Here is an 11,707-nt window from a genome sequence, read left to right on the forward strand (position 1 = left end):
CAATGGAATAGAATAGAGAACCCAGAACTGGGCCCACAAATGTACGGCCAATTAATTTTTGACAAAGTAGGAAAGAATATGCGATGGAAAAAAGACAGCCTCTTTAGCAGGTGGTGCTGGGAGAACTGGACAGCAACATGCAGAAGAATAAAACTAGACCACTCTCTTACACCATACACAAAAATAAAATATTCAGAACAAGAAATAAGCAATGTATTGCTAAGGAGGTGTTTTAGTAGCTACTAGTGACAGAGTGCTATGGCGACAGTGTGAAGAACAGGACTTGAAGCAAATATGAGGCAGAGAGATCATTCAGGAAAACTGCTGATAAGTTCAGTTAAAGGTGAGGGGAGGAGGACCTGAATAACAACAATAGCAGTGAAAACAGACAGGAAGGAAAGAGATCTGAAAGCTATTCAAAGAGCTATGACCAACAGGCCTTAGTTCAGAACTAGATATAAAAGTGAAGGGAAGGGGAAGAGTCGAAAATCGTTCCCAAGTTTACGGTCTCAGTGATCAGGGGGCCTAGGGTCAATAGCAAGACCTCATTTTTTATTTCTTTAAAGTTTATTTCTTTGTTTTGAGAGAGAGCATGCACGCGAGGTGGGCAGAGGCAGAAAAGGAGGGAGAGCGAGAATCCCAAGTGAAATCTGTGCAAAGAGCAGGGCTTGATCTCACGAACCATGAGACCTGAGCCAAAATCAAGAGTCAGATGCCCAACCAACTGAGCCACACAGGTGCCCCAGCCGCTGATTTTTTTAATGTAGTTTGAGTTTGAAGAGCCTCTGGGATGTCAATATTTATGTAGTTTCCCTCTTCATGAGTAACTATAAAATCTGATCCTTTCCCTTACCTCCAATCTCCTCTATAAAGCCCTCCCTGGGGCGCCTGGGTGGCTCAGTCAGTTAAGCATCTGGCTTTGGCTCAGGTCATGACCTCGCAGTTCGTGGGTTCAAGGCCTGCGTCAGGCTCTGTGCTGACAGCTAGCTCAGGGCCTGGAGCCTGCTTTGGATTCTGTGTCTTCCTGTCTCTGACCCTCCCCTGCTCGCCGCCGTCTCTGTCTCTCAAAAATAAAAATTTTAAAAATTTTAAAAAACAAAAAGGCCGTCCCTGATGTTCTACCAATGCAGTCAGATCTCATCTCTCCCTCTTTGAACCTGCAATGCACTTTTGTTTTCACTTATGACTTACACTCTAGCCCAGTGATTCTCACTCTTGTCACAAACTGACATTTCAAAATGGATAAGTGTTTGTCGTGTGTGGCAGTCCTTCCTGTACTGCAGGCTCCTTAGCCCAGGCCTCTACCCCCTAGATGTCACTAGCTTCCCAAGTTGTGGCAATCAAAACATCTCCAGACATTACTAAATATCCTCTAGGGCCAATCTTCCCTGGGTGGATCCAGCCTGTACAATAGATATGTCAGGACAAATAAGTAGTTATTTTATACCACTATGAAATCATAATTTTCGTTAAGACAGCAACTTTACAGTCCTGTCCATATATGTAAAATAGATACGAAAATCCGTTCTTTTTTTAATATTTTATTTATTTTTGAGAGAGACAGAGAAAACGAGAGTGAGAGTGGGGGAGGGGCAAAGAGAGGGAGACACAGAATCCGAAACAGGCTCCAGGCTCCAAGCTGTCAGCACAGAGCCCAAAACAGGGATCGAACCCACAAACCAGAAGATCATGACCTGAACTAAAGTGGGAAGCTCAACCGACTGAGCCACGCAGGAGCCCCAAATCTTTTATTTTTATTTACTTATTTTTTAAACAAATGTACTTTTGGGGCACCTGAGTGGCTCAATTGGTTGGGTGTCTGACTTTTGGTTTTGGCTCAGGTTATAATCTGGCAGTTTAGGTTCGAGCCCCGCATCAGGCTGCACTGACAGTGCGGAGCCTGCCTTGATTCCCTCTCTCCCTCTCTCTGCCCCTCCCTTGCTCATGTGTTCTCTTTCTCCAAATATAAAGTTAAAAAAATTAATAAAAAAATAAACAAATGTTCTTTTTTTTAAGTTTATTTATTTTGAGAGAGAAAAAGATACAGAGTGCAAGCAGGGGTGGGGCAGAGAGAGAGGGAGACACAGAATGGGAAGCAGTTTCCAGGCTCTGAGCTGTCAGCACAGAGCCCAACGTGGGGCTCAAACCCACGCATGAGATCATGACCTGAGCCAAAGTCTGCGCTTAACTGACTGAGCCACCCAGACTCCCCAGGTTAAGTTATCTATGTTCATGGGGTGCCTGGGTGGCTCAGTTGGTAGAGCATCTGGCTCTTGATTTCAACTCAGGTCATGATCTCACAGTTTGTGAGTTCGAATCCTGCATCAGGCTCTGCACTGACAGCACAAAGCCTGCTTGAGATTCTCTCTCTTCCTCTCTCTCTGCCTCTCCCCAGCTCAAGCTGTCTCTCTGTCTCAAAATAAATAAACTTAAATAAAAGTTATCTATGTCCAATTTGCTGTTTTTAATTTATAAACATCTTTAAAAGTAATTGATTTAAGTTTTTATTTAAGTATTTTATTTTATTTTATTTAACTACACCAAACATGGGGATTGAACTCATGACCCCAAGATCAAAAGTCACGTGTTCTTCAGAGTGAGCCGGCCAGGTGCCCCTAAAAGTAATCGATTTCCCACTGTCACAGACATCCCAAACCAATTAGCTCCAAGTATTAAGGATTTACATATTGTAAGTACTTTTTTAAGAGAGGAAAAATTCTTGGCTGTGCATTCTAGAACCTCTTTGGGGCATAATCATTTAATGAAGTGATTTTTGGATGAAATCCAAATTTACAAATGTTCTAGAACTGGTTAGTCTCTGTAGTTCAAATAAAAATTTACGCTTCAGTTATTTTATTTCTGTCTTTTGTCATAATATTATGCATAAAATTCTACTGAATAAGACTGAAGTGATTAATTTAAAAGTAAAGTGACAACAAACTCTGTCAAAAATCATACAAGTGTACACAGAATTAGCGATGTCCACAAATAGGAAAAGATTTACTTCCTTACTTGGAAAAAACAACTTTTCTTTAAAAATTTCCATATCAGGAGCGCCTGGGTGGCTCAGTTGGTTGAGCGTCCAACTTCGGCTCAGGTCATGATCTCTCAGTCTGTGGGTTCGAGCCCTACATCAGGCTCTGTGCTGACAGCTCCGAGCCTGGAGCCTGTTTCAGATTCTGTGTGTCCTTCTCTCTCTGACCCTACCCTGCTCGTACTCGCTCTTTCTCTCTCTCTCTCAAAAATAAATAAAACATTAAAAAAATAAATGAATAAATAAAATTTTCCATATCAAAAAATACATTAGAAAATGGCCATTGTTTATCCATCACAGTACACTGATATTCTCTAAGTGGAATGCTATCAACTTAAAATTTATCTGAAACAGGAGAAATGTAAAGATTAACATTTAAAACTAGACCTAAGTGAGACTAAAAATAAACTTAAATTACAGTTATAAAACTGACTTATACAGGGGCACCTGGGCGCTCAGTTAGTTAAGCGTCCGACTCTTAATTTCAGCAGAGGTCATAATCTCACAGTTCATGAGTTCAACCCCTATTTCCGGCTCTGCACTGACAGCACAGAGCCTGCTTGGGATTCTCTCTCTCTCTCTCTCTCTCTCTCTCTCACTCTCACTCTCTCTATCTTTCTCACTCTGCCAGTCCCCTGCTCATACTCGATCTCTCTCTCAAAATAAATATTTTTAAAAATAAAATAAAACTGACTTGTACAGTTTTCTTTTATTATATTAAATGTTTCCCTCGATTTTAAGGTGTTCCTTTCTATAAAAGGAAGTAGACCAAACTTTCTGAAACTTTTCAGAGTATTACAATCCTTCAAAAAGTACCCAAAATACCCAAAGTGTGGCAAAACAGAGAAAACTAAAAGATTTCCCCTCTGGATCATGATGAAAAACTTTGCTGAATGACGGTGGGCATCACACAGTTTAAACATCCCGTAGAGTGGGCTGTTGGGACCGGGCAGGAGAATGGTATGTCCTTCTGCAAAGTTTCACAGAGTGCCTTGGAAATTAAACAAATACTGCCTACCAGGGAATCAATAAGCTGCAAGTCTTCAATTATTTGTATTTGTGAAATAGAGTATAATTTTATTTGTGAAAAGTGTTCCTAGCATCATCTTTTATCTTGTCAATAAGCTTCTGGGGGGCGCCTGGGTGGCTCAGTCGGTTAAGCCTCCGACTTCGGCTCAGGTCAGATCTCATGTTCGTGGGTTCAAGCCCCGCGTCAGGCTCTGTGCTGACAGCTAGCTCAGGGCCTGGAGCCTGCTTCGGGTTCTGTGTCTCCTTCTCTCTCTGCCCCTCCCCCTCTCATGCTCTGTCTCTCTCTGTATCAAAAATAAATAAAACATTTTTTTAAAAAAGCTTCTGGATCTTGTCCAACTTTATGCTTTTTAAAAAAATTTTTAATGTTTATTTTTGAGAGAGAGACAGAGACACAGCATGAGTGGGGGAAGGGCAGAGAGAGAGGGAGACACAGAATCTGAAGCAGGCTTCAGGCTCTGAGCTAGCTGTCAGCACAGAGCCTGACGCGGGGCTCGAACTCACGAACCGCAAGATCATGACCTGAGCTGAAGTTGGACGCTTTACCACAACTGAGCCACCCAGGTTCCCCGAAACTTTATCCTTTAATGACAAATAAATGCTTCCACATTTGTATTATAGATAATCTAAATCCAAATCTCAAATTTGAAACTTTAAGCAAAGTTTCCCTATAAACCCAATTCAAAAATATCCCAACCAACCACTTCTGTTCTTTTACCTGCCAGACAGTGTATATATTTTTTCATAAAATATAAGCTCCTATTTTCTAAAAGCTACTAATTTAGCCGCTTATCACACAGTCCTAATTCTAAACTGTGGCTTATTTTCCAAATTGATTCCTTAAAGCATTAGGCTCTACTGAATACCTTTTCCTATGCTCATCAACCATTTCCGTGAGGACACTGCCCCAGTTCTTTAAGAATCAAAGTTAAGACATTAGTGTCCCCAGACATCTCACTTCACTTACACCTTAGTAAAAGTCAGGCTACTTCCATGGCTAACAGCTTCCCCGCTCCCCACCCCACCCCTCCAACCCCCTCCCCGTTCTTGCTTCCCTTGTCCCTCAAATAAAGGTCCTCTCTCCTCCTCCTCTTGCATTTTAACACTGAACCCTCCACCAGTTCTCTGTGCTCAGCCTCTTAGGATGTTTGCGAAAATACAGAGTAAACCTTCGGTTAACACATGCCCTTAACACACATCTGTTCTCAACTCTGTATTCATACAATTTCTCCCCTGAAATTCTGCAAATGCCCCTCCTGCCTAATCAGAACTTGAACCCGTACTGATGGTTTACCTCAAGATTCAGCGTATATCTAACTTCAAAGGAAGCTTTCTCAAACTAACTTAACCCAACCCCCACTGAAAGGAAGCCTTATGACACAGTTTCCCATCACTTATTTGCACATCTTATAAAAGTATACAATTTTGAATATTGTGATATAATTATTTTCCTTTTTAGGAATATTTTAGTAACTTTCTTTTTTTACATTTATTATTTTCTTTTAGTAATCTCTACCCCTAACGTGAAGCTCCAACTCACGACCCTAATAAGATCAAGAGTCACATGCTCTTCCGGCTGAGCCAGCCTGGCACACCTATAATTCTTTTGTAATTGTCACATATAGTCAACTACCTTACACACATTCAACTATATGATAAACCCTTCAAAGACAAGCACCATGTCTCTTTCTTTTCTACTGGTTATAGTCGTGTTTCCGAAGTTGGAGTTAAATAAATGCTTCCTTAATGAATCTTTTCTAAAAGCATCAGAAAGAGAAGCATGGAGACAAGCTACGCGACTACCACACACAAAGCAAAACACACTGCACAAGCAAAAATTATATAACCTATGAAGTCAGGCAAGCGTTCTTCAGAATAAATGCTCCATTAGCAGAGTGTTGAGTTTAATGAGAGCTTTATTACAAAGGCAGAATGTGTCACAGTGGAAAGAGCACTGGAATGGTGAGTGCTGGAGTCAGAAATCCTAGGCTCTGACCCACACTCTGCCGTCCGCTAGCCATTTCACTTTGAGCCAATCACTTAACCTCTCACAACAAGGAGTAATTACTCTGCTAAGCTCACAGGGTTATTACTAGGATAAAATAGTATAATACACATGAACGTGCTTAGAAATTTATAAAGAAATATATAAATGGTAGTATTTTAATGATGAACATAGCCTCCAATTTAAGAGGACATTTTATTTTAAAATGTGAACTTACAAAAGACAGAAATTAAGGGGCAACTATTTATGCCACAGAAGAATTCATCACTGAATAAAATAAATCGCTGCAAGGTCCAGCAACTCAACTTCAATCTAGAGCAATTAAAATGAGTTAACTGTCAAAAATGTGCTTCACATTCAATTTTTCAGGAAGACATTTATTACATAAAGCAAAGCAGATATTTGAATGAGTCCACAAAATCACAATCACAAGTTCATTCCATTGAACGCACTGAGAAGGCCTTCACCTACAGTCAGATGCTGCAAAGTTTATCTGGCTCCATTTTACAACCTGATCCAATGCACCACGCCCCACAGTTGAAGGGGTGAACCAGCACATGTAGGAAATACTAGAGTTGACTCCAGCTTTACAGGAAAACATGTGATTAGCCAGGACACAGCACGATCTGAGGCATGTAAGAATGCCTAAATCTGTTTCACAGACCTATTGTTTATGGAAATAGAGAGGTATGAAAAAGCAGAGGGAGCAGTCACAAGTAGGCTGAAACTTACTTGTAGCACTGGTGACAAAGTCAAAGGTGAAAAGTTGCAGCATTTGTTTGGGTAGCTATTAAATAATTTTCAAGGTCTCTTAAGGTCAACAAATTATTGCGGTATCCACACACACTAAAAAGTTCTAGGTAATTTCCCTCTGCCCTGCCAAGTTTACTTGGCCATCGAAGACAAGACATGACAACAAAAGGCAGCTACTTTCCTGAAATGGATTACCGACTTTCTCATCCCTGTTTTTATGTCTTTACATACACGAGGACTTTAATCAAGAAGAATCTGAAAGGCAGACATATTCAAAAAGGTCACGAGCACAAACCACCAATTGAAGATTCAAATAAATTAGCAAACCCTCCCTTTTAAATATTAATCTCCTGAAAAGGCTGCATAATTAGTTAGCTTTGGGCTACATCGGGGCAAAAGAAAGGGTGTGAGCTAAAGAGAGGGAAAGAAACACGGAGGAGAGCAGGTGGACAGGGGCAGGTGAAGAACACACACCACAAATGTAAAAAAAAAAAAAAAAGATAATGAAACACCAAAAAATAAACTTTGTCAATAGCCACCCACTCTCCATATTCCCTCACAGCAAGCCTACTAATAGAGAAAACAAGACTTTGCTGTTACATGCTTTAGGGGCACTATTTTCTTAATGCAAAGTTACTGAACAGTATTAAATATAAACCAGACTAAATATAAACTGAAGAAACTATAGCTTCTTGTAAGTTTCTGCATATTAGAGGCATGATATAATGAAATAAAAAATGAGTCTCTGCTTCACCAAGTCGAATGAAAATAATACTGAGGGGCATCTGAGTGGCTGAGTCATGTAAGCATATGACTTTTGATTTTGGCTCAGGTCATGATCTCAAGGTTTAGTGAGATCAAGCCCTGAGGCAAGCTCTGAGCTGACAGCAGGGACAGAGCCTGTTTGGGAGCCTGCTTGGGATTCTCGTTCCCTCTCTCTCTCTCTCTCTCTCTAAGTAAATAAATAGGCATTAAGAAAAGTTTATTCCTAGGTATTTAAAAACTAATACAATAAAATAAAAAGAATACTGAACTAGATCTTGAATACATAGTTCCTAGTTTGGGTTTTGATCCTCTTGACAAGTGACTGGTTTAGTCACTAAATTTTTATCCATGGTCTCATCCTCTTAAACAGTATTTCTTGAGTACCTTAAAAATGAGCTATTTTCAAGTTTCTCAGCCCTGACTGCACTTACGAATCATCTGGGAAGGCTTAAAAAAAAAAAAAAGAATCTCTTGGCCCCTGAGATTCTGATTTAATTGGTCTGGGGTGGGGCCCAGGTTTTCTAAAAACACTCCCGTGCGATTTTAATGTGCAGCGCAGGTGAAAAACCACAGGTCTATTTTGTCTTATGTACATGTGAGAAACAGCAAAATAATGCAAAAAACCCTCCGTGCTTCCTTTGAAATTCATCAGTTTTCCCTTCTTATCCAATTTAATTTCACCCCAGATTCTCACCACCTCACACCTAGATTAACAGAATACCTTCCTACCTATTTTCCCTTCCTCCAGTCTCCTCCCAATCCAATAAGCCATGACACGCTTGCCTAACTAATGAGTTTGGTTCTGAAACATTATCCCACTGAGAGTCGTTTTAAGTACAATACCAATAAACAGAACTGTTTTCATCAAACGGAGGATACTGTATGTATCCATATGCGTATGTGTGTATATGTGTGTATGTAGAATCTCAAGCGTGCTCTATTTTCCGTCAGTTCCAGTGTACCCACCTTCGTTTATACATAATGAATACTCGTCTCCTAATATACAAAAATATTGCCCCTAAATAGTTCATGACTGAAATTTGCCAAAAATGAATGGCAAATGAGTCACTCACAAATTTCTCATTTAAATTTTGAAGGGTTCCCACAAGGAACGCACATTCAACAGGGAAAAAAGTAAAAGAAGGTGGAATTAGCTGAAAAACTTCGTGTTACGGCAGACACAAATAAAGTTCATCACAAATGAATGCTCACCAAGAGCAAGTATGGTTCTGCTTTGTGTAAAAAGCTTTCCTCAAGAAAACCAACTGAAGGCTTAAGAGCCAAAGAATATAACCATATAAGATGATATTCATGTTTATGAAGAATATTATCAAGTACAATATAAGCAATATACAATGAGAAGAGGGAACAAGGAAATGACACAAACAGAAAAAGAAAATAAAGCGCCCCCAAAAAATAGAAAAGAAAGCCAGCACTAGGAAGTTAAGTGGCAAAGATAGTAAGTACTATAAAAACTCAAAAACAGGAGACTGCTATGGACTCAGGGAGTCAGAGACAGCTTCTTGGAAAAGATGGGGGTAAACAAAATTAAATAGGTGGAGTACAGAAAGAAATGTCATGCATGTGGGTGACCTTCAACAAAGATGAGGCAGAAATTCATCAAATACACTTCAGGAACAGGGAATTCACTTGGTTGAAACAGCAACAATGAACTGGAGCTGGACAGTGAAAGCCCAGAATGCCGAGCCAGGATGATGCGCAAACTTGGTCCTACAGAAAGCTCCTTGACAGGTTATAAAGCACAATAAGCAAGACTGTGTAGCTCCATAATGATGCGGTCTGAAACCATTTTTCCTGAAGCCTTTGAAGAACATACCAAGTACTATAATATTTTGCCAATATATTCATGAATATGTGAACATATTGTTTACGAAACGTGTTCAGAGTGAAGGAGTAAATACTCCAACATGCTTTCCAAAATACAAAATCAGCGATCGATTACGCATTCATAGTTCTCAGGGTAATTCCTAAAGAGAACACTGGGTGGAAGGTTTCAATTTTAGGTTTTCCTCCTCTCCTCAACCCTCCTCCAAATACATATCTAAATTTAAGATCCAGAAACTGAATACACTGAAATAGTGTTATTCCTAAAAGAAGAGGCCTTTTACGACTTCTCATCATGGGTGAATTTACTTGCTGAACTGTTTCAAAATTACTACATCTATTAAAATAATTTTGTCCATGATCTCTTTCAGCCAACCAAATAAAAATAGATAACCAATGTAAAGATTATGAAAAGCAAAACACCCTTTCATCAATCCAAAGCGCATTTAAGATAATCACCACTGGGTTATAATGCAGAGGGGAAAGAGAGTATGCTCCTAACAAAAAATGCCACCCACAACAAAAGAGTACCAGAGAGTGTATGAAGAACATCACAATAGCCAATTTCTCAACCAACATGATCAGCCATTAGCCCACAACTCCCTAAAGAACAGAGTTAATTCTGCCTCTCAAAAATGCCCTTCAATGTTTTGGCTATTTCTGCCCAAAAAAATTAGGGCTCTAAACAGAACTCAAAACAAGGATCCTTTCCTAGTAACCAGACACGTTGGCGATTGATGATTTCATTTCCCAGTGCAGCAAATACTAATTTAACCACTACTACCTTCTCAACAGCAGGAAAATGAAAAATCTCAGTCTTCAGAGGCATACGTGACAAGACGGCAAGAACATTCTAGGATGATTAACACACACACACACACACAATAAGAACACAGGAAAACCGTGGCAAAGCTGCCGCCGCTGTGCTAGGAAGAGGAATATGTCATTTTTACGGGCACGTATGCCTTTAAAGAATATGTAACGACTGTGATTCTATGTATTGTCTTTTTTTTTTTAACCTGTCCAGGAAAGACGGGAACATCCAGGAGAGTTGAAAGAAGTGCATTAGGGAAGGTGTCACTGCCTCCCTTCCTACTCCCAGTTGGGGAAAGTCGCTTTAACAATAATGCTCTTTCACCCCTCACATCCCGCCCGGTTTCCATACATCCATCAGTCTGCACACACGCGCGCGCGCGCCCGCGCGCGCGCGCACACACACACACACACACACACACGCACTCACAGACACACACACACACCCGCCACCATTCCCTGCTTCCCCCCAACCACCACCACATTCAGGAGAACAGGCTGCTCCGACTTTGTCAGTCTCGCCGCCCCCGCGAACCCGCCCAGACCAGCCGAGTCCAACAGCGCAGCCACGCAGCCACCTACTCCCCCCACCTCCTCCGTCGGAGCTCGGCTTCCCTCCCCACCCCCCACCCCGTCCTGTCACCTGCTTGGGTGGTGTCCGTCAGGTCGTAGCCGCTGCCTGGGAAGTCTCGGAGTTTCCTACCACTGAGGCTCAGGATGCCTGAGTTGCCTGCCTCCTCCAGGGCCCGGTCCAGGCTCCTCACCGTGTGCTGAGGCTGCAGGCTCCCCGGGTTCCACTGCGGCCCGTTGGGGAACGGCTGACCGAAAAGAGTCGGTACCGGGATGGGCACCAGGAGGGTCCCGCCGCCGCCGCCACCTCCCCCTCCGGCTCCGCCACCTCCCCCTCCGGCTGCGCCACCGCCACCGCTACTTCCACCTCCACCACCACCGCCGCCCCCACTGTTAACACCACCTCCCTGACTCGCCGCCATGTTCCTGGGAGAGAGAATAGCCCCCGACAATACTCCCAGCTTGTGCCGCGAGTGTAGGGGATTCTTAGGACGCATGCGCAGGCTGGGGGGCGGAGGGGGGCGAGGTTGAGGTTGGGAAGGAACCAGGGAGCGGGCTGGGAGGAGGTGTTGGGGAGAGAAGAGAAGGTGTTCAAACGTGCGGAACGCTTGCTTTAAGAAATGTGCGACCGGAGGAAGGATGCTAAATCTCGGTTCCGCTGCTTTGGGTACCAAAATCTTGCGAAGCGACACCAGCTGAAACACAGATCATTTAGCGGCACGTCCCCAAATCTGTAAATTGCTTCACCTTTCTCCCTCTGCAAAACAAAGGCAAATATATTAGATAGGGGTGAAAGGGATTCGTTTCAGAACATATGGAAACAGCATTTAGAAGGATTATCAGCCACCTTATTGAAACGCTTACCGCAAATGCCTCAGGAATTGTTTACCAGG

At 42.0% G+C, this 11,707-nt stretch overlaps 1 protein-coding gene across 2 annotated transcripts in view; it reads right to left on the reverse strand.

Annotated features, from left to right (window-relative positions):
* Positions 1 to 11,313, reverse strand: part of LRCH2 (leucine rich repeats and calponin homology domain containing 2) — a 109,616-nt gene extending 98,303 nt beyond the window's left edge. For both annotated transcript variants that reach the window (XM_029930866.1, XM_029930865.1), the window contains exon 1: positions 10,888 to 11,313. In XM_029930866.1, the coding sequence (XP_029786726.1) occupies positions 10,888 to 11,311 (424 nt within the window). In that variant the 5' untranslated portion in view covers positions 11,312 to 11,313. The remainder of the gene's footprint in view (positions 1 to 10,887) is intronic.
* Between the last annotated feature and the right edge of the window lie 394 nt (positions 11,314 to 11,707).

Source organism: Suricata suricatta, chromosome X, assembly GCF_006229205.1.
Source record: "Suricata suricatta isolate VVHF042 chromosome X, meerkat_22Aug2017_6uvM2_HiC, whole genome shotgun sequence".
NCBI lineage: Eukaryota > Metazoa > Chordata > Mammalia > Carnivora > Herpestidae > Suricata > Suricata suricatta.